This window comes from Arvicanthis niloticus, chromosome 17, assembly GCF_011762505.2.
Source record: "Arvicanthis niloticus isolate mArvNil1 chromosome 17, mArvNil1.pat.X, whole genome shotgun sequence".
Lineage (NCBI taxonomy): Eukaryota > Metazoa > Chordata > Mammalia > Rodentia > Muridae > Arvicanthis > Arvicanthis niloticus.
This window is the reverse complement of record NC_047674.1, coordinates 12,425,424-12,453,271: the sequence shown is the minus strand read 5'-3', so window position 1 is coordinate 12,453,271 and position 27,848 is coordinate 12,425,424. Positions and strand designations below refer to the sequence as shown.

The following is a 27,848-nucleotide window of genomic DNA, read 5'->3' as shown; positions in this document are numbered from 1 at the left end:
TAGCAGCTCACGGCTGTCTGCAACTCCAGTTCCAGGAGACGGGTGCCCTCTTCTGGCCACCATAGGCATCAGCCATGTATGTGGTGTACATATAGACATGTAGGCAAAACATTCATACGGAAGATAAAAAAATTTATACAGAGAGAATAAAACACGGTAAGGTTTTCATTTGAAGGCAATGTTGCAGAACAGATACAAATATAAGGTGCCTGTGGCCTTGTTTGGAGTAGGGGATGCTCACACCCTTTGGCATGCATGTGTGTACACATCTGGCTAATCCCTGCATGTCTGGAGAGGTGTGTGCCCATTTGGAAGGACACACAGTGTCACAATGGCCCTCCCTGGTATCAGGGTAGCTATCACTTGCATTTGCTTGCTTTTGCATTCCATGTGGAAGTGCAATAGACAGAATGGAAGTATATCATATACACCGAGGTGCTAGCATGGGCGGCAGCACCCAGCTCCTAAGTCCCCACTAGCACTGGCTCTCTAGGACACGGAGCTAAGCAAGCCGTGGTGACAACTGAACGGGTGCTAAGGGACAGTTCCAGTCACTGCCTCTCAGAAGCCCCTCTTGGAAAGCCACCTATGGCTGAGTTCCATAAAGGGACAGCTTCTTCCTCTGTCCATGGGCTTCCTTGTCCACATACAAAAGGCTTGCTCATCATCTCTGTGAACTTCCACCTTGGAGTCGAAGTCAAAAGTCAGACAGCAATATTGTGCTGCTGTTGGGAGAACGACTGCCCAGCTAGGGTCTCCCCAAGTCCTCGAAGGCTCTATAGTCCCTTTCCCACCTCCTCCTCAGTCCTGTGTCTATCCACTCTGCTCTCTGTCTCATATCTGCCCCAGATACCCTTAGGCCTGTCTACATTTAGGCAAATGTCAGATTCTGCAATCCTCACCACCTGCCTTCCCCTTCTCTCACGAGAAAGCAGGTCTGATTCTCCAGGGCAGGCTTGCCAACCTTAGCCATACCACCTTGCTCCGTCCCCTGTCCCTTTATCCCCATCAGTCCCTGTGATTCCACCTTCACTGTGACCCCATAACATGCCTAGCACATGGCAGACACTCAGCTGATGCACTGCAAGAGAACCCTAGACCCCACATGGAGTTGGAGTCCATGGAAGGAAACTTGACAGCAGAGAATGGCTCTTCCTTGGGATTGGGGAATGCCTGCAACTGGGAAAGCCAGTGAGCCAGGAGCCACCAGTTCCTGCAGTCAGCTCTCTAACAAGGACCCTTGGCCTGCCTGTCTACCAGCCCTTCTACAGAACACAGCCCAGCCCAGGCCCTATGAGAGACCATCGATATGAGCTTAGCTAGCACGGGCAAGGACTCTGGGACTTGGCCCCGGCAATGGCAGAGCAGAGCACAGACTTGAAAACACACTATAGGTCACTTTATTGCCAGGTCAGGAGGATGAGACTGCTGTGAAATGCAGCCGTTGTCGTGCAGACACTTCTTGTGTCAGGCCACTACAGGGTGCAACTCTGGACTCCTCTCCAGGCTCAGCACAAAGCATTGTTCCCTCATAGAGATTCTGCCACCCTCCAAACCGAACCTTCCGAGCGCGGTACTGGATGGATTAGAGGAGGCATGAGGAGGGGTAAGGATGTCTAACTCTTGGGCCTGAGCAAGAGACTCAAGAGGTAGGTGAGCCTAGACTATCCCTAGGAGGCCAGGCGCAGGAGCAGTAGCAACTCAGCCTTGCTACCAAGACCAAAATGCCACTCTCCCTATGCCTCCCCAATGCTACAGGGGGCAAGGAGAGGCCTCCCACCTCACTTGGCTATGGCCTGCAAGCAGCCCTCCCTATGCTTGCCTCAGTGCTTGAAAGTGCTGCCTGCAGCAAGAGGAAGTGTCTGCTATGGTCACCCTTCAAAGACAACTCCCCAGCCCTGTTCCAAGATCTGCATGCATGCTTGCACACATACACGCAGTCATGCACACACACAACCACCCATACAGTCACAGCTGTAAATTCTGGAAAAACATGAAGCTGAGGGCTTTCAAGGAGATGGTGATTCTCTCTCACATCCTCCCAACACAACAACAACTTTGTTCTGAGAACCAGTAGGCCCCTCACCAGCCCATCCCAACATGGCACCCAACCTACCCAAGGCCATGATGTCATTGCAGTCTTTTTTATGGAACTCAGCCCAGGCCTTGGTCTTGCAGTACTTGCTACAGGTCAGGATCCCGTAGCATCGGGGACAAGGTGACAGGCGGACCCCAATGGAGCGGCCACACTGGTAGCAAAACTTGTAAAAGGGAAGGCTGGAAACAAAATCCCAAAGTCAGGTCTGTGCACACCCCTGAACTCCTGAGACACTCATGCCCACCCATTCCACCAGGCAGGGCAGCCACCACAGATCAATAGAAGACTTGATGTCTCCACCCAGGAGGGTCTCCACATGGTTATTCTGAACAGTTAATGCACACTGAGCCAAGCCTTTGGGCCCACCACAGGTTCCATAGACACTGCTCAGACAACAATCCAACATGGCAACTGGGGGCAGCTTACAAATCCCAGGGAAATGGGCTGCAGGGATGGGTCAGCTACTTGAGCGCAGACCTCAGAGCTCAGGTTTGGGGTGACATGACACCAGCCTCCTCCATCACCCTCTTTATCCCTGTCCTGTCCTTCAGAATGCATGGGTCCTTCCCAGAGGCTACATGGATGACTACAGAGACTCCCTTGCAAGAGGATGGCAGAGGTTTCCTGGAAAATCAGTGGGTGAGATAGGTTGTTCTCTGTCCTGGGAGGTGGCCACCACCCTCCTGAGGATGTGGAGCTCAACTGTGGGCCACCCAGTTGACAACCAGACAGCCCAGCTCAACTGAGTGTGTCCTGAGACTCCAACTGTGAGTCTCATTCTGGTGGGAGCCTGTGCCCGTGGCCTGAGATGCCCGGCCAAGGCTAGGCTATTCAGGACAGAGAGAGAAGGTGGCCCTGCAGGGGCTGTAGGGCCTGAGGCCACAGCACTCACGACTGCTTCTCCACGGGCGGGGTCTTAGCTTGGCCAGAACCTCTCTTCTTCAGCCTGTGGCAGGGAGCCAGCTCTGCTGCAGAGAGAGATGAATAAGCACCCGGTCATCAGGGAAATGTGGCAGCTCAGCGAGGGGCCCTCACCCATGGCCGTCATGTTCCTGCATAAGGCTTGCCCACCTGCAGCCCTACATCCTGCCTTCACTACACACTTCCATTCAGGATTTGCATTGCCATGCCACTAAAGGCTACCAGGCAGCCTCGCCAGCTCACAGGTTCTCTGAAGGAGCTGCCCTGATGGCCTCCTGCTTTTCCCGGAAGTCCTGATTATGTTTCCTTACCCTTCTTCAGAAGCCAGCTGCTACCTGCTTAGAAGCCGAAGTGTGCAATGGTCTACAGTGGTGGCTGACCTCATCGGCTTTTTGGTGGGATTTCAAAATCGCCTAGGAGACAAACCTCGCAGCATGTTGCTGAGGGCATATCTAGACAAGCTTAACTGACATGGCTCCACCAATCCTGAACATATATGGCACTATCCCGGAGGATAGTGGCCCAGAGTAGATGAGATAGCAGCTGAGCCCCAGCATTCCTCTCTCTCTCTCTCTCTCTCTCTCTCTCTCTCTCTCTCTCTCTCCCTCCCTCCCTCCCTCCCTCCCTCCCTCCCTCCCTCCCTCTCTCTCTCTCTCTCTCTCTCTCCTCTCTCTCTCTCTCTGGAATGAGGATACAAGGTGAAGGGCACTTCCTGTTCCGGTCGCCATGACTTCCCCTTTTGAACAGTAAACCAAAGAAACATTCCCTCAAGTTTGCATGTGTTAGGTGTTTTGCCATCATAACAAGAAAAGGAACAAAATCAGAAAACTGGTGTGGAGAGGCGAGGCTGTTCCTGTGACAAATCTGATCTTGTGGAGCAACTGGCCTTTGGGAGGAATGCTGAAGAGGGGGGAGCTGCAGGACGACCGAGCCCCAGACTGCTGTAAACGGAGCTCACTGGGCCATTCTGGTGGGAGTGCCTCAAGACACATCAACAGTGGGGGCTCCATTCAGGACATTTCTGGGAGGATCAGGACTCTGGGACTTGGACTGGAGCCCATTCAGGTTACGTTCTGGCAAAGAATCTAGCTTCCTTCTGCCCGTGTCTTCAGAAAGTAGGGCTGGCTGAATTCTGAATGTATCGACTTCTTTGGCAGAAGACTCAAGCTGTGGCATGGTCTCTGCTCACTGCTGTTATTCAGATCAACGGTAGAAGGCAGAGAGCTTAGCATGGAGAGCAGACCTGGCACCAGAGAGACTAAGTGTGCTGCAGCAGAACTGGAGGGTGGGGCTATCCAAAGCTTCTGGGAGTCTGCATCGTTCCAGAAAATCCGTAGATGATTAGACACGGAGATGTAGGATTTGGTGTTTGTTTTGTTAACATTTGGTCTCACTTTAGTCTCATCTGTTCTTGCTGTCTGTCTTAGTTACTTTTCCACTGCTGTGGTAAGGCACCATAACCAAGGCAACCTATTGACCAATGTATTTGGGGTTCACATTTTCAAAGAGTTAGTCCATGACCATTATTGCAGCAAATGTGGCATGCAGGCAGGCAGGCAGGCAGGCAGGCAGGCAGGCTGGCAGGCTGGTGAGTAGTGGCTGAGAGCTTACATCTTGAACCATAAGCCTGCAACACAGAGAGCTAACTGGGAATGGCACGGACTTTTGAAAACCTCAAAGCCTGATCCAGTGCCACACCTCCTCTGACAAGGCTATACCCCCAATCCTTCCCAAGTGGTTTCATTAGCTGGGAAAACATTCAAACACATGAGTCTATGGGGGCCATATCATTCAAACCTCCATGCTGTCTTCCATCTGCCCTTTTAGAATGGGGATGCTCACCCCATGCATTATGAGATGAGAACGAGGCTCTAGGGACAACAAGTAGAATGCTGTGATTTAGAAGTGATGCATGGACCAGTGACATGATTCAACAGGCAAAGCACTCTCCACCAAGCCTGAGAACCTGAGCTCAGTCTCTGCTACCCACATGGTAAAAGGAGAGAACAGATTCTTGGCTCTTGTAAATTGTCTTGACACCCACATATGTGGCAAAGCCCACATTCACCCCCTAACATACATGTGCACTCGCGCGTGCACACACACAATTAAATGTAATTTAAAGATTAATAAAACAAAAGTAAAAGGTGATGTGTCTAGGGGTCAGGTTGACACATGATTGTTACAAGTAGAATCGTGATTGTTCATCTTGATAGGCAAGCAGCAGAATTGAGTCACCAAAGAGACAGAGAGGCTTAGCTGACACAGGAAGACCAGTCTCCACTTTGATGTAGGCAGCACCATCCCCTAGGCTGAGGTCCAGACAATGGTATACTTCTCTACCTTAGGAGCTGAGTACCCAGGGCAGAGTATGAGGTCTTCTCAGTTTGCCTCTGCTGCCATGGAATACTGCCCTACCAGCAGGTGGTCAGAGTCCTGGGATCATCAGCAGCGCTGAAACTGAGACTGTACCTCTGTCTTGCAATGGAGGCTCAGTGCAACAGATGAGTCTGTCTTCCGGCCACATGGAAATGCACTCAGCCTAGAGCTTGGATTTTGAAGGAGGCAGCTAGAGACAACATGAGGATTGCTGATCTCTGTGCTTTCTGCAAAGAGGGGCCTCTTGTTGGGGCTTTCTTGGCTGGGCCAGCCTGGAAGTAGATGTCCTGCCTTCCTAAGTCAGCAACAAAAGGAGAGGTAAATCCCAGTTTGACATTCAGTGCTACAGCCTGTTTGCATGGAGCTTAACATATTTTGTTGATTAATCATTCCCTTATGCCTTGTACAATCTTTAGATGACTTGAAGAAACCTTAAATAGTGGGATGTTGCATTTTTGCTTTGTTTGGGGGAAGTTTTAGTTGTCCTGGGTCTGCAGACAATACCAGGTTACCATGTCAAAGGCAGATGCTAATCGGTTATTTTATAAGAGCTAAATCTATAATATAAAGAATGGGAGGAGGAGGAAGAGGAAGAGAACTATGTCTTTGTAGCACAGCTGTCTTCCTTAGTTAAGAGTAATTTCTCCTTAGCTCTGTGGTCAAGAGCACTGGCTTCTTGTCAGCGGCAGCTTTGCTTATACACTGAAGGCCTAAAATCAGCCATAGACCTAAGTCAGCCTGCTAACACAAAGTCTTGGGTCTCTGTGGAAAAACACTGAAACAGATAGCTATAAGATATTGTAAACAAGCAGCTTTGGTGAAAAGTTGCCAATCCTAAGTCGTCATAGACCTGGTAGATAGGTAGGTAGCCTTGATGGATAGTACCAACTTAGATAAGGACAAGTGAACCATAGGCAGAGTCATAGTGACCTGTCCCCTGAAGTTCACCCAGCTGATACTCTGTTCTGGAAGATATCTGTACTCCCCCTGAACACCTATGCTCCTGTGTCATCCCCTTCCCCCACATTCTGCCTTTTTGTGTATATAACCCCTGTGTGAAAAAGTAAAATTTATGGTTTGATCAGCCTATAGACAAGCTGTGATTCTTTGCATTCACCTGTCCCCCATCTTCTCTTTCAGGTGACCTTCCTGGACCTCTGTTTAATACCCTGCTGGCCAGGACAGCTTCTCTTCCAGAGAGCTCGAGTTCAGTTGCCAGCACCCAAATGGCAATTCTAGGTCCAAGGAAACTGCCACCCTCCTCTGGCCTCTCTGAGCACCAGGTACACAAGTGGTGCACAAACAATATATACAAACAAAACAATCATACACATCAAAAACTTTAAAGAGAGTTTGTTAAAACAAGAGTCATGTCTGATGAGAAGTCAAGTATTGGTTTCTGGATTCCTTTGCACTTAGATTTCTTGGGCTTTATCCTCTAGACTGGATGATTAGCACTTTCAGTGCTGGCCTGGTCACTTCCCTAGTTTCAGAAGTGTGCCTGGGCCTTAAAATGACCTATCAGAGTGAGTTCATCACTTTGCAGCTATTGAGGGGAAAGTCCCCAAGACTAATGCTGAGGCTTGTTTAGAACTCAGGGATGCTGCTATGCCCTCATTTCTCCTAGTTCTCTCCAGTAGGAAGCCATCCTGTAGTTCAGCCCAAGGCACCAGTAGATCGGTACCCAAGTGCATCTCAACACTCGGCCTGACCTGGTCCATGTGCTATTGAGAATGAGTCTGTTTCTTTGCAGAAGCTTATGCTTTTCATCATGGTGCCAAGGCTCTGGAAACAGAGTGAGGAATGGCAAACCTCTCCAGGGGTGACATCCCCACTCCAGGATCCTCTCAGTGATGGAAAGGAGAGGTTGCATGGCCAGGTCTTCTCAGATGGGCCCCCTGCCTATGAGCTGTTGAGGGGATCAGACACCCAGCATTCTCAGTGGTATCCTATCCAAGGCTTAACCTGGGTCCCACAGTGAGATCCACATATGGATAGAGGCAACGCCTTCCACTCACAGCAGCCACAGCTCGGCCTCCACACTCTCCATTTACTTCCAGATGGGTCCTTTGCTCATGTCAGGGTAAGTTAGTTTGTGTGGGCAGAGACAAAAGTACAGAATAGTTCGTGGCTGTGTATGTGTGTGTGTGTGTGTGTGTGTGTGTGTGTGTGTGTGTGTGTGTGTGTGTGTGCACTATGTAGGTTCTAGGCATGAATGTGGAGTTTAAGAGTGGGAATGTGAGTAGTGTGTGTAGGAGGGTGCTAGTGTGCGTAAGAGAGGATGGTAGTCCAGGGTGTGAGAATGAGTGTGTAGACGGCTGTGTGTAAGTGTGGGCATGTAACCGGGAACTATTTGTGGAAGAACAGGGGCAGGTGGATGTGAGTGTGGGTGTTGGGGAGGATAGGCATGTGTAGAGGGTCCAGGATTTGGGGCTATGAGTGTGTGGCTGGCTAGGCATGTATGCAGCAAGCCGATGCAGCTGGAGGGTAGGAGTGGGTTACTCTGTAGGGGAAAGAGCTGATTGAGCATAATTGTGGCCATGAGGAGGAGGTAGAGGTTGGTACATGCAGGGATAGGTGTGCATAAGTGAACCCTACATGTTTTGGTGGTGGGTATTGGGGTGTATATGGGTATCATTTGGAGTGTGTAGAGGTAGGGTGTAGGGTGCAGGCAGGGATTCCCATGTTGCCATTTCATGTGGGTGGATGGGTGTGTGCTGGGCACAGTGTGAGCGAGGGCATCTGTGGGCATAAGGATGCAATGCAGGGGGCGACTGGGAGGCTGTGATAGGGAGGTGAATGGTGGGCACGTGTGTGGGAATTGGTCGGTACAGGGAGGATTGTGGTTTGATGAGACTGAGAGAGTGAGACCGTCAGGACCATTGTCAGGTGGGGAGGGGATGGTCAGATGTGGGTGAGCAGATGTAGGCCTGGCAAATGGGGGTGTTGGGTAAGAATGGAGCTATGGGACGCACCCTGACGAGCCTCACCCACCTCTCTTGCTCAGGTACAGCGCCTTCATGTCCAGCTGGCTTTCCTTGTTGAGGACGGCAAGCCGCAATTGCAAGCCCAAGTATTCTAGCAGCCTTTTCCGAGCCATGAATATCTCCCGCTCTGCGGGCATCAGAGCATGAAAGGGACAGTGGGCAATCTTCCGGTCCTGTGACAGAGTACAGTGTCACTATGAGTCCTTGGGGCTGCCATTCACCAGCCAGCCTCATTCAATGGTCGCTGAGGACTTCCAGCCACCCCACCCCACACTAAAGAGTGACTGAGTAATAAGAAGGCCACCTCTCTGTCCTCTGAAATGTGACTGTGAGGATACCTGCTGACAGGTGCCCAAACCACATGTTCACCATCATGAGGTCTTCTGCCCTGGAAGACCAGGCTTGACTGTGGGCTCCTAGTTTTATCCAAGAGAAGCCGTGTCTCAGAGGGGTCCTGCTCAGAACAAAGCCACACCTGGTAGAACTTGAAGTAGCCGTAGTCAACTGCCGTGCCCACAGCTGTCCTTTCTCCTTGCACAAGTGTCACGGGATTTAGGACATCTGCCCCGTAGCTAATGAGCCGGTCAATCTGAAGAACACAGAATCTGTCAAGCACACAAGGCCACTGGAGGGGTGACAGAAGCCACCTTCAACATGGGGCTGTGCAGGGCAGTTCCACATGTGACTACATCATGAGGTGAGTGGCTCCTGGTTCCTGTGAACATACTTGACAGCTGAAAGGCAGCCAAAGGAGAATACAGTTGCCCAGAAGGGCTGTGGTTCCCTACCTTCTACATGGTGGCCATCCCCCATGTGTGTGAAAAAGTCAGAGGCAAATAGGTTAGACAGACTTGGCCTCGTCCTGAGATGCCATTCCCTGGAAAGCCCTCTCTGACTCCATTCATGGTCATGGTAGCATCAAAAATCATGATGGTTAAGAAATAGGGACACCCCTTTGCTCACTGAGGGATGAGTGGATAAACAGAAGGTGGCACACACACAGTAGAGTGTCAGTCAACCTTCAAAAGCTATATCCAGCTTACCCAACCGAGCAGCCCCCTCTGCCAGCATGCCTGGTGGTACAACTGCTCCAGGGTGACCTCCTGGAACCCTTGCAGAGCCACAACTTAACCTGTGCATTTAATTGTGTGAGATGCAGCCTGAGAGTTGTCAGAGTTCACGGTGAGGACCGGAGTCCAACAAAAGGGATCCTGACAGCTGAAGTTGACTACCAAGTAAAATCAGGAGGGGATGGAGAGCAGCAGCTTGTGGACTAGACATGCCTTTTGTTCAATAAATTCCAGCTGGGTGTGGTGGTGGACAGCTGTAATTCCAGCACTTAGGAGGCTGAGGCAAAAGATTACAAGTTTGAAGCTGGGAGGGGCGCTACAGAACAAGGCCTTGTCTTACTAGGAAAAAAAAAAAAACACCTTAAATAAATTGCACTTGGACTTTGTGGAAAGGTATGAACAGGCTGTCTGCTTTCTTAGCTTATTTCATTAACACGGGTCATAAACCCTGGGTTGCAAGAAGCCTGCAGTGCGCACACAGATCCGCTGGGTCCAGACACCGTCGATAGCTCAATGCTATCTCATTTCCCAAGCACTGTGGGGGGGTGGGGGGTGCTGGATGTTGTGTCCCCTAGCCTACTTTAGTCACTGGCATGATCTTAGGATGACCCAGCCTACCCAACTCTGAACCCAGCAGGGTTACATCCCCCTACCTCTTCCCCAGCATCCTCCCATGCTTCCCCTTACCAGGGCAATCTTGTTGTCAGTGGTCCTCTGCTGTTCATAGACCAGGTCACACACAACACACAGGGCAGTGCCCAAGCCTTTGGTCAGAGGCAAATTGGGGTCAGCTCCCTGGGACAGGAGCTCCTTCACAACCTGGACACACAGACAAATTCCTCAGCAATCATATTCCTGGGTACTACCCATAGGTCCCACCACAGGGAAGGTGACAGGTAGGGAGGGTCATGGATGAGCGAGCTCCTGAGAGAGAAGTTGCAGTTCCACCCAGGGCCTGGTTCTGACACTATTTTGGTGTACATACTGCTCTGATGGGTATTGTTCCTGCCTCACTTTCTAGCCTGGGACAGAGTGTGGCTCGGGGCCAGGTACACACTGCTGGCCAGGAACACATCCTGCCTGCCCGCTTTGGCCGCTGCTCCCCAATTCTCCTTTTTCTCAACAAAATTCACCAGTATCTAAAAACAGTGCTGCCTGCTGCTTTAGGTCCTGACTCTCCCAGCTACAATGTGCGTATGAGGCAGGGGCCGGGGGTCCTCAAACCAGAGACTATTCAAAACCTACTGCTTATAGTGGTGCCCACAGAAGGTGCTCAGTAAGCGAACGTTAAATGAAGGGAAGGATGGGTGAGAGGTTGGGATGAGTAGGCCCCTGGTAACCTGGATGGATGAGTAATTGGGTCGGTGAGAGAGAGCGGGCTGGGTAGCTCTATGGCTAGATTGACAGGTAGGTGGCTGGATGGCAGAGTGAGTAGGAGATTGGGTAGATGAACCAGTAGATGGAAAAGTGACACAGCAAACCCAGTGGCGGATTGGAGGAAGGGGGTCAGAGGAGGCAGAAACAGCACAGTTGCCTGGTGCCTGTGTACACAGGAGCTGTGGGCACAAGAGGCAGGGGCCCAAGGCAGGTGCTGAGCGTTCAGATGCGGGGGAATCAGTGCATGGGTGCAGATAGGCTCACCAGGTCATTCCCACTGGCAATGGACAGGGAGAGCGGGGAGTGGCCACTCCACAGTGTGTTTGGATTCGCTCTGTGGGACAGAAGGAGCCGCACTATGTCTCTGGCACACTGCAGGAAGAAAGGCAGAAGCACATGACGTCAGAGGTACCACCCCCAGGAGCCTGTATGTGCTGTCAATAACACAACTGGCACTTTTAAAACTGGGCCAAACCACTCAACTGTCCGCTCCTTGCACCAGCACCACTTAAGCAAAGACTCCAAACAGGGACGTGGGGGAGGGGAGATGGAGGAGCTTCAGTCAGATTCCAAATGCTCATTCCCAGGAAGAAAACAGGAAAGGCACTGGTGAATAAACTGCAGGACGTATGCTCTCAAAGGACGGAGGACAGTGACGCTAACATGGCCACACAGAAGGCCCTGGCCTGACAGGGATAATGGAGGGAAGTTTCTTTGGCTGGGATTACTTGTGGGCCTCTTCGTCCAGCCCTGGGTGGCTGGTGATCTCTCTGTTCCCATGGCTGCCAGGACTACTCTCTAGTTGCCCTGCATGCTCTGAGGCCACTTCACCCTCAGGACGTGACAGACTCAAGAAGCTAGGACCAATCTCCTTCCCCAGGCCCTTTCTCTGCAGCTTCAGCGACTAGACTGAGGAGATGCCAGAAATCTGTGGAAGGGTTCAAAGTGTCTCCATCTTCTTTGGAGACTGTAGGTAGGATAGCTAGACTATTGCAGCTCCTGTGCCATCATCCATGGGCTCTGACCTCTGTGTGCCCTCACCACTGATGTCCCCAGGACCTAATGATAGTGCCATACTAGTATCTCCTGCCTGTCTTCCCATAGCTTCCAAATCTGAAATACACGTGAGTGTGAAGGTATTCATTCAGGCCCAGGCCTCACACTGGCCAGAGCCTTGGTCAGCCAGCCTTCTTGAAACCTCCCAGTCCCCGTTCTCAGCATGGGTTCCCAGCTGCCCTCTGGGGTTCTAGTGAGAATGGTGGGACCCCATGCCTAGCTCCTTCTCTTCCCTCTAAGGAAGCTTTGATCTGATGCGCCAGTTGCTGCCTCTTCCCCCCAAAAAATTACCTATGATCCTGCATTTGTACCCTGGAACTCCCCTCCTTCCAGCCTCCCAATTCCCTGACCTTGCCCTGGCTACTCGGTCTCCTCTGGGCACTTCCTAAACAGGCCTTGCTCAGCACGAATCCCAAGGTGCATGGGAGCTACGTGGCTACAGGGCAGTGAGGCAAGAGGATGACTGGGGGTTGGGAGTCCCTGGGTCCCAAGTATGTCAGACCCAAGTGCAAAAAAGATTTCACATGGCACCTTGGGCCAAACAAGATGTGGGTCCATGCATGGCCAGAGAGCATGTCAGTGCAGGAGCTACACACAGGCTCTTTTCATGGTTTCCATTCACGTTCCTACAGAGTCCGCCTCCATTTGGAAAAGGGTAGATTTGGGAAATCCACTACAGCAGCTTCAGAAGCCAAGATGACAATGGGGGGCCTATTCACACCAGACCTGCCATCTCCTACTCAGGTCTACCACAGAGACCAAGGTGCCCAGCGTGCACAATACCAATTACTCATACGTGTAGATATATGGGCGCACGCATCTCAACTTATAGGTGAACCATATAGACACACATCACATCACATCACATCACATCACATTTGAACGCAGCTCTTGCCTACGGTCTCTCATGTAGCAACCCTCAGGCTCAGGACTCAGCCCCTCCCTTCCCCCACTGGGACAACAGAGCCAACCCAGGTCAGGGCCCTCGTGGCTGCTAACCTTCTTGTTGTCCTCTCTCTCGCAGGCCACGTGCAAAGCAGTGCGACCACCCTCCTCTGGGATGAGTGTGTGCTTGGAATAGTAGTTCTTGGGTGGGCCTGGCTCATTGTTGAGCTTCAGGCTTGAGGGTAGGAGATCAACCTGGGATAAACAAAAGGCTTGAGGCAGGTCCTGTGTGTCCCTCTCCCCAGCCTGCCTACTTGCAGATGATAAATGTGGACTAGCTCCCCCCAACCCTCCACTCATAGGCCTTGGAATTCTCCAAGTCGCTGGGAATCCCACAGCACTCAAAACACCCTCTAGACTCACAGGCAAGCACTACCAAGCCTGTTTTGTTATGGTGGTAGCGGTGCTTTGTATTGTTTTTGTGTTGTTGTTGTGTGGTACCCAGGGCTTTCTGCATACTAGGAAACCCCTCTACCACTGGAGCTACATTCCCAGCCCCTCCTACTTTTGGAGACAGGATCTCTCTATGGAACTTATTATGCAGACTATGCTAGCAGTCACAAAGATCTACCCACCTCTGCCTCCTGAGTATTAGAAACTAAAGGCTGGCTACATCCATGCCTGGCTACATCCCCAGCCCTTAATCAATTGTTTCTGCCTGTATGTCAGCCCTACTTCCTCCCATGGCCACAGCTGGGTGCTGATCCACCAGACCTGCCCACACCAGGAGGGGCCGTGGCCAGGAGCATAGTGATTAGAGCATACATAAGTTGTTTTTTATCACCCCATGCTCCTTTGTCAGTAGGCACAGCTATAGGTCCACACAGAACCGCACCTTGCCACCTTTGTATACGTAGTCTTGGTCCGCTGCCCTGGCATCCACATTAGTGACTGCATGCAACAGCAGCTCAGTGATCTTCACACCCTCCTCCCCAGGAAGTGAGGCTGCGATGTGGAGCGGGGTCAGGGACTGCAGCTGCAGAGGAAGCATGGTAAGGGTGAGACCCAATCTGCAGCCAGGCAGCAAGGTCAGATTAGGGTTAATGTCAGGGTCTTTGTACCTGAGCAGATGAGAGGATGCATACACTACCGCAACAGTTTCAGGTAACCAGGTAACCACAACAACATCTCCTTCACACCGGCCTCATGGGTGCAAGACAAGAAGGCTCAGGAGGGCATGAACAACAAATAGACTGAATGTTTTCAATGTGCCATGTAACCCTCAGGTGTCCATGTAACCCGCAGGCACCCAGGTAACCCACAGGCATCCAGGGCCACAGCTGTGAATGCGTGACTTGAACCCAGTTGACTTTAGGCCACCTACCACTGTCTTCTAAGAGTAACACCTCCCTGTCCCTGCCAGGCCCTGGCTCAGATAACCACCACCCTCCTGACCAGCCTTCTGATTCTCCCTCCCCACAGTGTCCCTCTCCCCACTATTTGAAGATGGTCCCTGATGGACTGTCTCTGAGCTCCAGCAGCTCACAGTCATGGGGAACCCTGCTCTCAGAGGGAATGCCAGCAGCTGAGAGAAACCGGTCAGAGTAGCCAGGCTAAGGCTAGGAAGATATGCCCCGCTTGTCCCCAGCCCAGTGTCCTCACTCAGATAGCCCAGTATGACCTCACTCAGATAGGAAAGTGTCCCTGGAGAAAAGCAGCTGGAGAACACCCCCACACACACACATACACACACACACTGAAGGCAGGGTGTGGTTAGCCTGAAAAGCAGAAAGAGCCCACCGCGAGGGGATGTGTTGCATAGGGGAATATTCCAACACTGGAACCTGGAGAGGTAGCATTAGCTCTACACAGCACACAGCCTGGGGCAAACTCCTGCTGCTGCCAAGATCTGAACCACAGAGTTTAGACAAAGGGACAAAGTACAGCTGATACCACTGAGCCACGGGGAGGTGATAATCTTTACCCCGGCTCACAGGGCGGCCCAACAAGGGACACTGGGGTCAGAAGGGAAGCCTAGTACCACCTTGACCTTCTCCCTAGGGCACAGGGCCCGGGTGACTACCAGGGACATTGGGAGTTGAGGTAGTGTGACTTCTGTGCCTGAGGAAGCTGTGGCATGGGGATGAACAAGGTTTAGACAAACTGAGCCCTGAACCCCAGGAAGTCCAAGAACCTCTGTAGCAGCTGAGTTTCTGTCTCAGTGTGCCAGCACCACAGGCAGGTTTATGAATCGAGAGTGATGCGCTTGTCAGACATGTTTCCCGAGAGGTGAGCCTAGCTCAAATGGGAAGTAGCTGGTGCCTGCGAGTGCTGAACAGGCCACTGGCTTCCACAGTGGGCAGCAACAGTGCAAGACAGAAGGCACACAGACCTTAGTCAAAAGGAGACATGGAAGCAGACAGGTGGGCAGGAAACCCAGGTTTGGTTTTGGCTGGCTGGATTTGCTGGACTAAAGGGATTCAAACACAGTTTGCTTCAGTTCTTCCCGTCTTCCCAAATAAACCCGATGCTATTGTGTACGAGGGTGGGTCTGGCTTTGGCTTCCCCTCCTAAGCCCTTGTCTTACCCTTATTTCAGACACAGGAAAGGGAAAGCATTAGAAAACTAGACATGTCATGGTGCACTGTGAGAAATAGCACCCCCTTAGAACCATGTCTGCTGACGCCATGAAACCTCAGTGGTAGGCCACCTCCCTCCTGTGGTGTTGCCAACACCTCACACACCAGGTTTAAAGGAGAGTGAAGCAACTCTACCACCAGCTCTGGGGAGCTATGGGATTCTGTGAAGAGGGTATTGGGAGTCTGTGTGTGTCCTACATCCATCTTGCTGCTGACAAGAGGTGGCCGCTGACACCTACCTGTGGAGGATACTGAATATCCGTCTGGGCCCCACTCATCAGTAGCAGCCTCACCCCTTCCACATCCCCAGCCTTCACGGCGAGAAACAGAGCCTGCATGGGCACTTGACACAGGTTAGGATCGGCACCTCTACGTAGCAGCAATGTGATGGTCATCCAACGGTTTCTGCGTCTGTAGGGACCAGGAAAGCGGGGTCACGGGATGGAGGGACAGGACTCTCTAAGCAAGGAATGAGGGGTGCTGATAGCACAGACACACTGCACCCCAGTACCTAGTCTCTCTCGAAAATATCCAAGGACAGCCTACCCAAAGAGGCCCTGTCCCCTGGGAGGCTCAGAAGCATAGCTAACAACAAACCTCCCTGTGTGGAACCGCAGCCAGCCTCTGCTGTGATCCTGCAGTTCTTCAGCCAAGAATCGGTCATGAGATGGGCACTAGCTCCTCCAAGGGTGGGTGCCAGACAGTGAGGTGGATGCATGTACACACACACAAACTGACCATGTGTTGAGAATGCAGCTCTTTCTGACAGTGCCCTTATGAGGATGCTGTCTTAGGGTTTCTTTTAGTGTGACAAACACTATGACAAAAAGCAACTTGGGAAGGAAAGGGTTTATTTTATCTTACCCTTCCAGGTTCATCATTGAGGGAAGTAAGGGTAAGGGCTCAAGCAGGGCAGAAACCTTGAAGCAGAAGCTGATGCCGAGGCCATGGAGGAGGGTTGCTTACTGTCTCTCTCCCCATGGCTTGTTCAACCTGCTTTCCTATACAACCCAAGACCACCAGCCCAGGGGTGACACCACCTTTAATGAGCTGGGCCCTTTCACATCAACCATCACACTCCAGGCTTGCCCACGGCCCAATCTTTTAGGGGCATTTTCTCAGTTGGGGTCCTCTCCTCCCAAATGACTCTAGCTTGTATCAAGTTGACATAAGACCAGCCATCATAGATTCAAGGAAACGGCTCCTAATGGTGGCAGAGCGCTGTGATGGGTACCCACTGAATACAGCTCATCCTGGAAGCCTCACCCCTTCCACATCCTCCACCCCTGTCATAGAGTATCAGTGACTTACTCGGCCATGGTCTGTGCCATCTTCCTCACGGTCCCTTTGTACGGGAAGCAGGGTGACTGCAGCAATGAACTGTAGGCTTGAGCACTCTTCTCCAGGATGTCCCTTGAGACATTGATAGTGTAGTTTCGCAGGCACTTGGTTGACTCGAAGTTTGTGTCAACGCTGTACAAGGTGCTAGCATCCACATTTTCTGTGGCGTCCTCCGGCTCTTTCTCCACATCAGGGCTGACAGTCTTCACTGGGGAGACATCTTGCTTGTGAAGCATGTTGTTGGACTCTGGGCTTGGCATAGAGACCAGGGAGTCATCTAGGCTGCTTGAGGGGTGCAGAGATGTCTTTACTTCCTCTCCACCCAGTAAGGGCATGCCCGTATCATAGAGATAATCTATGTTTGGATCCACAAACAAGAATGAAATTTTGGGGGTGACCAAGGTTTTAGGAGATTCCTATGACAAAGCACCAAAAAAGGTCTCATTAGAAGGTGGAATGGGAGCTCTTCTCTCCATAGCAGCCCCAGGAAGAACCTGAGTGGTGGCTGGGGTTCCTTCACAGTCTACACACTCTTGCAGGGGCAGGGATGAGGCTGCCCCATACCAGAAGTAAGCTGCCACTTCTCAGGGCTCACAATGCCACCTGTGCCTCCTGAGCCTACAAAATGTGCTCTATCTAGAACCGGGTATTGCTGTAGAAGCCAAGGAGGAGCTGCTGGCGAGACAGCCCCATCTTGTTCTTTCGTGCACACAGGGCAGAGCCTGTATCGCACGCTTCATTCTAAATAAAACTACATCATTAAAATTAGTTTCACCACTTTCTCTTTTTAATATGACTACTAAAACAATTGTAATTATATACCTGTGGCTTGAGTTGCAGCTTAAATTATATTTCTGTCCAGTGGTGTTGGTTCTCCTGTCCTCTGTCCTCAGGCCCCTGGGCTCTCAAAGAGAAGTCCCTGGCCTGATGGCCTCCACAGTGCTAGAAGTCTGTTAGACATGTGGATTCTCTGCCCCTTCCCTAGCTGCACTGCCCTTTCCAGCATGTTGGAGTAGGGAGACATGTCTCAGACCCCAGGCTGCTGTGCGTGTGGTTCATAGGGAACACACACCCCTTGGTCTCCATGACATGGCTCAGGATGCCTCTGGGAATTTCCAGGCACTCTCTTCTGACCCCCTTCCCCATGAGCCTTGTCTTTCCATTCCCTACATATGGCCCTGGTTCACACATCAGGGAGGGGGCTGTGGCCATTTAGGTAGGAAGACAGTAGGATGTATGGCAGACGATGGTGCTGCGGTGGTCAGCGGAGGCTGACCTGAAGCAGGGTCCTCTCAGCAATGTTGGGATGGAAGGATTTGCTGGGGTAATACTGGAGGAAACACATGCTGAGGGGTGTGATGCCCTCATCCGAGCGCTTGTTCACATCAGCCCCGTAATCCAGGAGAAGGTTCACAATGTCGAGGTGAGAATGCATCTGGAGAGCGGCAAGGACAGACTCGTGAATATAGGAGCTAGCCCTCAGCAGATAGGAAGGCCGCCTGCCATCCATGCTGCCCCCCACCCATGGCTGCAATATAGCAGGACATACACAATACTCATGCTTGGCCCTGGTGAAGGGACACTCAGGTATGGGATAGAAAAATGAATGGATCACTCTCAGGCTGCCTCCTTTTGGCCTTGAACATTACAACTGGGTAAGTGGGGTTTTGCTTAGCAGCTCCTGTCACAGTCCCTGTTAGAGTGGGCCATCCGAGGCAACCCACAGGCCAATGCTCCTATACAAAAAGGACTTACAGCTGCAGCAGCAAGCACAGTGTAGCCTTTGGAGTCAGCCACATCAGCACAGGCAAGGTTGTCTCTCAAGATTCCAAAAATCCAGTTATAGTCCCCTTCCTCAGCCTTCATGATCATCTTCTTGGAAATCTGCTCCTTGGGGCCACTGGGCCCAAACTTGCTACGGTTCCCCTCCAGGATGGCAGCTATGTTCCAGCTGGTGTGAGCATCCTTGTTCCTGGCAATACAACAGGCTTCATTGGTATTAGACTAGAATCTGGATAGCCCAATACCTTCCATGAGAAAGAGCCCAAGAGGAGCTACCTTCCTCCACCCCTCATTCCTCTGACACCCCTACCTCCAGAATTCTCCTTCCAGCCTTGGGCTCTCTTTTCTCTACCACTTCTTTATTACCCTGAGCCCTGATGGCTGCACTCCCAGTTAGTTACAATCAGGATGGAGTGGAGACACTTTATCTAGAGATAAAGTGTTCAGGCTAAGTTCTACCCAGCAAGAACTACAACTAAACCTTATGCATGTCTGACTCCTCTGGCTCACTCCAGGTTTGCTGGGAGATCTGCTCTCAACAGCAGGGCCCTGGGTGAGAAGAGAGCTGGGGGAATACACATGGCCCCACTGCTCAGAGCCAGGAACACACATTCCACCTTTCTACTCATTTGCTTTCTGTTGGAATACAGAATAGCATGGCCCCTAGCCCAGGGTTATCACACAACAATGAAGCTCCCTGTGTGCCCAGAATGCCATTTACAATCAAGAACTCATGGGTTTATTCAGTCAATAGTTGTCATTGGTTATGAGCACAGTTGATGGCTGCACCATGGATGGATGGCATAGGTGGATAGATGGGTGGGTAAGTGGGTGAATGGAGAGAGTAAGTAGATATGTGTGTGGGTTGGATGGATGGATGGATGCATGGGGGAATTCATGGATGCATGGGGAATGCATGGATGCATAGGTGAATGCATGGACGCATGGGGAAATGCATGGGTGGAATGGACTGGAAGATGGGTACAGCAGTGTAGATGGCGAGGATAAGTGGGTGCATAGAATGAATAGATGGGTGGATACATGTAAGGGTGGTTGTACCGGTGAAAGGATGGATGAGTGGGTGGATGAATGAATTGATTGATGGATCAATGAAGGTGTATAGGTGGGTGGGTGGATGGATAGATGGATGGATGAGTGGGTGGATGAATGAATTGATCAGTGAGTCAATGAAGTAGGTATATAGGTAGATGGATGGATGAATAGATGAATGAGTAGATGGACGAGTAGATGGATGAATAGATGGATGAGTACATGGATGAGTAGATGGATGAGTAGATGGATGAGTAGATAGATGAGTAGATGGATGAATAGATGGATGAGTAGATGGATGAATAGATGGATGAGTACATGGATGAGTAGATGGATGAGTAGATGGATGAGTAGATAGATGAGTAGATGGATGAATAGATGGATGAGTAGATGGATGAGTAGATGGATGAGTAGATAGATGAGTAGATGGATGAGTAGATAGATGAGTAGATGGATGAGTAGATGGATGGATAGATGGATGAGTAGATGGATGAGTAGATGGATGAGTAGATGGATGGGTAGATGGATGGGTAGATGGATGGGTAGATGGATGAGTAGATGGATGAGTAGATGGATGAGTAGATGGATGAGTAGATGGATGAGTAGATGGATGAGTAGATGGATGAGTAGATAGATGAGTAGATGGATGAGTAGATGGATGAGTAGATAGATGAGTAGATGGATGAGTAGATGGATGAGTAGATAGATGAATAGATAAATGGAAAAGTCATTTGTGCCCATCAAATTAATTCTAAAATGTCCACTGGCATCTGAGGGTCATGTTTAAGGATGCAAGGATAATAGAAGGTACTTGAGTATTTTAACTTTTAAGGTTAACAGTTTTCCCCAGGTGGGTGCTGACTTTCCCAGCATACTCTCTATACCCCAGGGTGAGGTATGGGGGGGGATCTTCAGAGATGGTAGGGCAGTACAAGCAAGCTTTCATGGCTTTCCTTGGTAAGGTCAAAGGTCTAATCAGTTTGCAGGCCCCATTCTTTCCCTGCACTCCACCCTTGGTTCTATGTCAGATCCTTCATTAACAAGGGTTGGAAATAGCTATCTCTTCTGTCATGTTGGGGTGCACAGGGACTTAACTCACAGAACCTCTCATAGCAGACAGGAACCTCGCCTTAAGGCACACAAGCTCTGGCCTACTGTGAAGGGAAGATACACATGTCCAAAAGCCAAGGTTTAACCTCAGGTATCTGCTCAGGAGTTTGTCCTAAGTCTGCTCTAGTTCTGAGACACAGATGCCTAACCTCTCTGCCTGACTCCCTACCCTCAGGGCACCTGTCTAGTCTCATAGCACAGGAAGGGCTGTTGAAGTCACTAAAGCAAATACTGTGTATTCATGTTCATCCAACAAGCAATACTGAAAGGTACTCAGGCCCTTAGCAGGGCCCCCGCCCCCATCCCCACAATGGAGAACATCAGAACCCTTCCCAAAGGGGATCCCTATTCAGTGAGGGGACAAAAATGAAGATCACCTGAACTTGTAAGTTTGCTTCTGGATTTTGACCAACAAAGGAGTCTCATTTGTTATAAACCAGGGTTCTTCATCCTCAATGAATGGAGGGATCTCGTTCATGAAGATGCGGTCATCTAGTTCTTTGCGCAGGGAGTCGGTCATGGGCAGGTGACTGTTGTCGGTGGAATAGACGTGCATCTCTGGAGGCAGCTTTAGGTCATCATTCAGGAGATACTGTTTATAGTCATAGAAGAAGGGGTCCTGCTCCTCAGAAAGATCCAAGTCTACCTTCTCCTCATCTGAGAGACTGATTCTCTGTCTCGAGCTTGTGAGGAAGGCCATGAATTCTGGGTAGTTTAACAAGGAGAAGCTGCCGGGGACCCTTGTGCACAGCTTGAGGAGGTACTCACGAAACCACAGTCCAACATCCTGACTACCGTCAGGGTAGGTCTCGATGCCTGGCCCGTACCTCTGGTCATCTTTATACAGTCCCTACAAGGGAAGCCCACAGGGCCAGGAGAGACACTCAGTCGAGCTTTCTACTAGGTGAGTTCCCTAAAAGCAGCAGAAGAAAATGTATGCCTAGGAGATGTACTCACACACTCCACACACGCTGAGGTGTGAGGTATGCTAGGCACTCGGAGGGAACGAGGTCATCTTGCTCAGACAGAATGCAGATGTGTGGAGAGGGTGCTGTGACAAGTTGGGAGACAAAGGGACCGGTTGGGAACAGCCTCTCTCGGGTGAGAACATGACCAAGCTGAGCTGAGGCTGTGATGGGGACCTGTGGGGATGTTCATTTCCTAGAGACCTCTGCAGCCCTGGAGTTATCTGCTAGACAGGCAGTTTTTCCCTACATGCATCTGTCCTTAGGAGGACAAGGAAGTGGCTGCCTGCTTTGATGCACTCTGAACATTCAAAACCTTTTTATTGGTTGACTTCAGATAGCATCCTTCAGAAAAGCTAACTAAGAATCAGCCCCACCCATCTGTCATTCTAATTCACTTTAGCCCTACAGTAGACTTTGCTCCTCGAGACCCTAACCCCCTCTCAGAGTATGTAGCTCTGCCTTTTTCCTGACTTAGAGATGCGCGTGTTCATGGGTGCATGCATGGAAAGGAGCCTACCAGTGGGAATTTGCATCAGCCTTCCCTCTCTCACTCAACTAGCCGAGGAAGACATTGCTTCAAAGAGTGCTCCTCACTCACTGAAAGTAGCAAACTCCCTCTGCTCTGACTGACAGGCTGTGCTCACTGGTTTGCTCTCATGAAGAGATAAACCCAGCACCCATGGGTCTGAGCCAAGAGGGAGAGGACAGGAGAGAACAAACGCAGAGTGGAGAAGAGAACAAAGAGGAGAGGAGAGGGACTGCCCTTTGCTTTCTATGATCTCCCAAGGGGCAGTTCAATGTCTAGGCCTTTCCAAATGCTTCCACCCTGCCTGCCTTGGGTATATACACAAGAAAACAGTGAGCTGTGGTCTGCTGCAGGGGTCAGAGGTCAAAGTAAAGTCCTAGCTTCCCAAAAGGCATGCGTCTTCTAAACTGGCATCAAAAAAAAAAAAAAAAAAATGCCTGGAGGTCACCAGGTAGTCAAAGGAGATAGGTGGTCTGTAGGCTCGATGGGCCTAGCAAGGAGGTAGCACCTTCTCTGGAGCTCAGGAGACACTTAGGAAGCTGCAAGAGCAAGTGGGCCAGGAAGAGAAACTGGAAAGCCAAGGAAGACAAGGGTTAGAAGGAAAGAGGCACTACAGGGAGGAAAAGCTGTCTCGCGTGTGTGTGTGTGTGTGTGTGTGTGTGTGTGTGTGTGTGTGTGTCCCACAGGTGCTCTTGCTCAAGACCCAGCAGCTCTGCTGGTAGAAAACAACTTAAGATAATCCAAGTGTCACTGATGTTACAAGTTAACACCTCACCACACAACAGGCTTGTATTCCCAGCTACTCCAGGGCTGAGGCAAGAGGGACTACACAGTCAAGGTGAAGCTTTATTGCAGAGTGAGTTCAAGGTCAGCCGGGGTGAGTCAGTAAGACCCTCTCTCAAAATATAAACCTAATAGGAGGACGGTGTGTAGCTCACTGGCACAGCACTTGCCTAGTACACACAAGTCCTAGCTTAATGCTAATTGCATTACGTTTATTCTTCAAAGGATATGGTTGAGGAAAGACACCACAGGGCTGAGGGCTGTTTTTAAATTGTATCACTGATAAACACTCATAAGACAGAATTAGCATAAAGAGATCTTTAACCATAGTAACATAAACACTTAACATATGAACACTAAACATACAAGCAGACAATTCACCCCAAAAGATATACAGACAACAAACAAGAATGAGACAGAATCGGCATCACCTGCCACCAAGGTGCTCCAAGTCCACATCACAGGAGATGCCACAATGTGCCCACAAGAACACTAATGTTGAAAAGACCAACTGCCGTGTGCTAAGGGAAATCTGGAGTCACGGCAGCATCCTTGTATTAGTGGCTGAAATGGCATGGCCACTTTGTGAAGCAGCTTGGCAGGATCTTATGAAACTGATTGTATACTTACCATTATAACTGATTGCACACTTACCATTGTAACTCATTGCACACTTACCATTGTAAGTAGCATCCTCACTCTTAGGTAATTATAAGAATAAACACACACTCATGCCTGCATGAAGACTAAGAGACAACTGTTCTTAGCGGTTTACAGTAACCAAAAATTCCAAAGATCTCAAAAGACTATCTATTGGTGAATTCAAAGCAAGCAAACAAAACAACAGCAAAACCATGTGATATCCACATAGTGAAACACTTCTCTATAATAAAACCAAGTGGAACACAGAAACACATGAGTCTCAAAAGAATAGCACCCTAAACAATAGAAAGCAGACCGGAAGTACTACATAGAACATACAGTCTGATTCCACTTATAAGAATGTATAGAACAATGTAAAAAACAACAACAACAACAAAACATGCATCTCCTGATATGCTGCCAAAAATATAGAAATGTGTGCTTTCCATAGTTATTAAAACAGCATATAACTCAAAATAGAAAAATGGAGTTGAAATAGTCTAAACTCAGTCTTGCATTTTTCAAACCGAGACCGTATCCGGTACTGTAAGGTTGCGGGAGTCCTAAAAGGATAGAGGGAGCAATGTTTTTTAAGTAATCGTCAGAGCGAGATGATTTTTTTCAATATTCTGCCAATCCAAATGAAGGTCAGAAGAGAGAAAGGGGAATGTTGGCTAGTGGGGTCAGCACAGCACCCACCAGGCAGTCATCCCAAATGTGTGTCTACTAACACCAATGTACTTTGTCAAAAGCAGATAAGAAACCGTGAGCTAAACATATAGTCTTAAATTTTCTAATAGCCACATTACAACAAGTAAAAACTTGGATAAAATTCTAATTTTTTTTTCAAGACAGGGTCTCATATATCCCAGGCTCGTCTTGAAATAAGTGGCCAGGAATGAGCTTAAACTGCTGGTCCTCCTGACAGGATCTCGTAGATTGCAGGCATGCAGTGCCACACTGGTCTATGCCATGCTGGTGATCATACTCGGAGCTTTGAGGGTGCTCCAAAAGCACTCTACCAAACAGGCTACATCTCCTGTCCTGAGGTGGAGTTCATTGTACTATAGTATTTGTATTTAGTTCAGTCTTTCCAAAGTATCACTTTTAAATACCTGATGGTTAACGCTCTTCAGATATTTTGCTTTGGTGTTTTTTGTGTGTGTGATCTGAAAAAAAAAAAATCTTTGTGATCTGATCTGTAGGAGCTGAGGGTGTAGCTCAGGAGAGCATAATCCTAGCATGTGTATGGCCCTGGGCTCCATGCCAGCACTGCCAAAATTATTTAAAATTTTGGTGACAGACACAGCCCAGTGAAAATAATTTCCCAAATGTTTATAACTTTATTAACATTAAAATAGACTTTGCGCCGGGCTGTGGTGGTGCACGCCTTTAATCCCAGCACTTGGGAGGCAGAAGCAGGCGGATTTCTGAGTTCGAGGCCAGCCTGGTCTACAGAGTGAGTTCCAGGACAGCCAAGGCTATACAGAGAAACCTTGTCTCAAAAAAAACAAACAAAAAATAAATAAATAAAATAAAATTAGACTTTGGGTTAAGAAACAGTAAAGAGGGTTTTTGTTTGTTTTTGAGACTAAGTCTCTCTATATAGCTCTGTCTGTCCTAGTGCTTGCTATATAGACCAGGCTAGCTTTCAATTTGTAGAGATCTACCGGCCTCTACCTCCCAAGTGCTGAGACTAAACCCGGCCTGAAGCAATTATTTTTAAAAAGGGTATATCAGTTTATTATAATAAAAGGGCATAAAACAAGTACCAGGGACATATAAATCTAAAATTCTACCTAGAAGAGAAACAACACGGTCTCAAAATAATAAAGCTGAAGCTGTAAGGAGTCATTTTAAATTTCTTCAATGGCGCTGAGACATTCTAACTTACCAAGCTTAACCACTAGCAGAGTCAACAGACAAATAATAATAAATAAAAAACAAAACCTTTATATTCAACTTAAGATAACACAGACAGCAAATGCACACGAGTCAGGAAAACACTGTGGTCAGCAGCTGCTGGAAGGAATGCATTTAGAAGTTGGCCTTGGCCCTCTGCACACAGATTACAGTTGTGCAGCCTGCTCTTCCTGTAAGACTCCTAACAGTGAGCTCAGGGGCTGTCTGCTTTAGGGACCTTTTCCTCCTCAGTCGCCTCATTCAGCCTCAATATGAAGGAAGTACCTACTCTTGCTGCAATTTGATATGCAATGGTTAGTGGACATCCATGGGAGACCTGCCCCCTGCCCCCCCTTTTTTTTAAAGAAAAATGGAGGAGTGAATGGGGAGGAGCAGAGGGGAGGTGGGGATGAAGGACTTGGGGGAGAGGAAGGAGGGGAAACTGTGGTCCTGCAGTCTTCAGCATGGAGAGAGAGGAAAGAGAAAGAGAATTTATTTTTTTAAAAAGGCAGGTAGAGAGACTTGCTATGCAAACCTAATGGCCAGAGGTCCATTCTCTGAACCAATGTAAATGTAGAAGCAACTCTACAAAGTTGTTCTCTGACCTCCACATGAACAAACATTTAAAAAACAAAAAACGGAACACTAAAAAGTCAGCCATACTGGGGGCGAGGGGCATGTAGATAGATAAAGGCTTGTAACCGTAGCTATTTGGGAAGCTGGGCAGGCAGATTGCAAAGTTGAGACCTGCCTGGGTTACCTGGTGAGTTCAGGGCCAGTCTGTGCGGTTTGATCAGACTCTCAGAATGAGTAAAAAGGGGACTCGGAATGTAGCAAGGATCCCAAGGATGCAGACTGCCATCCTGCATCCATTGGTCAGGACAAACATCATAGAAGGGGAGCATTCAGACACATGGCCCTCAGACTACACTTAGTTTTCCCAGGGAAATGAAAACATGCATCTACTGTTTACATGCACACACAAAAATCAACTAAATGTGTGTGGACAGCAGTTTTATTCACAGATCAACCCAAACAGGAAACAGTCTAAAGGTCTTTCAGTTAGACTGTGGTGATGGTAGAAACTTCAGTAACCAAAGAAATGACAGGAACACAGCCATGGAGCTGGATCTGCCCTGCAGGCCAAAAGGAAGACACAGAATGGCTCTGCAGGGCTCCACCTTGTGGCCTCTCTTGCAAAGGCCCAATTACAGGCAGTAGCCGTGGCTAATCGGAGGGAACACTTATACTACATAGGCGTGGGGTATGGGTATGAGTGAGGGAATCACTCAGAACCCGTAGCACACAAACCTACACTTACTGAAACTTTCAAAACTCCCTAATGATAGAGTGCATATGATTGTAAATTATATGCAATAAATTAAGGGGTGGAAGGGCATGTGTATTTTTCCCTCCAGGGTAAAAATGGCAAATTTTAAATAATATGTATCAGAAAGAACCATTTCATATGTTAAAAATAAATATTCATGGTACTTTTAATCCAAAAGATACATAACTTGATAACATCTCTCTGGGAGGATATAGATGCACTCTCGTTTTTTATGTAGATCCTTATTATTGGTAGTATTATAGTCACTAAAATGAGATAGCTACTTCTGTCTTAAATTTTCCAGAGCCTAAATATCTTTTTCTCTAGTGTCCTAGATAATAGCTGCACCCACTCCTCACCTAAACACACAAAGGCCCCTCCAGACATAACCACACTGTGGTACTACCTTCCCATGAGCACACAGAGCCCCACTCCTCACATGTGTGTTCACACAGCAGCCTTTCCCCTCACATAAACACATGGTAACCCTGCTCCTCAGGTGAACACACAACAGCCAGACCCTCGTGAACACACGGGCGGTCCCACCTATCATGTGATGACGGGATCTCCTCACCTGGAATAACGTTGTTTTCGTGTACATGGTGCCGTAGCCTTCTCGTTGGCTGAGATAAAATGTGCCTGTGAAGCTGGAGCCATCCGGCCACATGTAGGTGCCCACGCCATGGTAATGGTCCCGGTAAAACTGCCCACGGTAGGTCTGTGGAGAAGAGGGGGTCTGTCAGCCTCCTATCTAGGAGAAGCCATTACCTTTGGAACCCCGACCCTTGTAGCTAACTGCTAAGCCAGGCTACAACACCTGGTTGAATGAGGACCACAGGGCTTCGGCAGGCCTTTTGCTAGCCCAGACACAAGACTTCTTTTAGTCCAGGTGGCCAATGTGATAACTGGCATTGGTCACTCAGAATATCCAGAGAGGTCTCCAGGCAGCCAGACTGAGTTCGCCTTCCCTACCCTCTGCTGTGGGTTAGACTAGCGTGGCCG

The 27,848-nt window shown here is 49.4% G+C and overlaps 1 protein-coding gene across 14 annotated transcripts in view; it reads right to left on the bottom strand.

The window, feature by feature from the left end:
* Ankmy1 (ankyrin repeat and MYND domain containing 1) overlaps positions 1 to 27,848 on the bottom strand; it is a 51,143-nt gene that overhangs the window by 8,056 nt on the left and 15,239 nt on the right. For 9 of the 14 annotated variants that reach the window (XM_076914732.1, XM_076914736.1, XM_076914735.1 and 6 more), the window contains 14 exons: positions 27,421 to 27,564; positions 21,073 to 21,545; positions 18,509 to 18,725; positions 18,030 to 18,188; positions 16,724 to 17,169; positions 15,652 to 15,823; positions 13,669 to 13,809; positions 12,888 to 13,028; positions 11,097 to 11,204; positions 10,143 to 10,274; positions 8,861 to 8,974; positions 8,393 to 8,558; positions 2,991 to 3,066; positions 2,117 to 2,277 (listed from right to left, as the gene is read on the bottom strand). In XM_076914732.1, coding sequence (XP_076770847.1) covers positions 2,117 to 2,277; positions 2,991 to 3,066; positions 8,393 to 8,558; positions 8,861 to 8,974; positions 10,143 to 10,274; positions 11,097 to 11,204; positions 12,888 to 13,028; positions 13,669 to 13,809; positions 15,652 to 15,823; positions 16,724 to 17,169; positions 18,030 to 18,188; positions 18,509 to 18,725; positions 21,073 to 21,545; positions 27,421 to 27,564 — 2,650 coding nt within the window. Of the gene's footprint in view, positions 1 to 97; positions 1,577 to 2,116; positions 2,278 to 2,990; positions 3,067 to 3,675; positions 5,694 to 8,392; positions 8,559 to 8,860; positions 8,975 to 10,142; positions 10,275 to 11,096; positions 11,205 to 12,887; positions 13,029 to 13,668; positions 13,810 to 15,651; positions 15,824 to 16,723; positions 17,170 to 18,029; positions 18,189 to 18,508; positions 18,726 to 21,072; positions 21,546 to 27,420; positions 27,565 to 27,848 lie in introns of those variants that run through there. The other 5 variants (XM_034521196.2, XM_076914740.1, XM_034521197.2 and 2 more) reach the window with 4 other exon arrangements.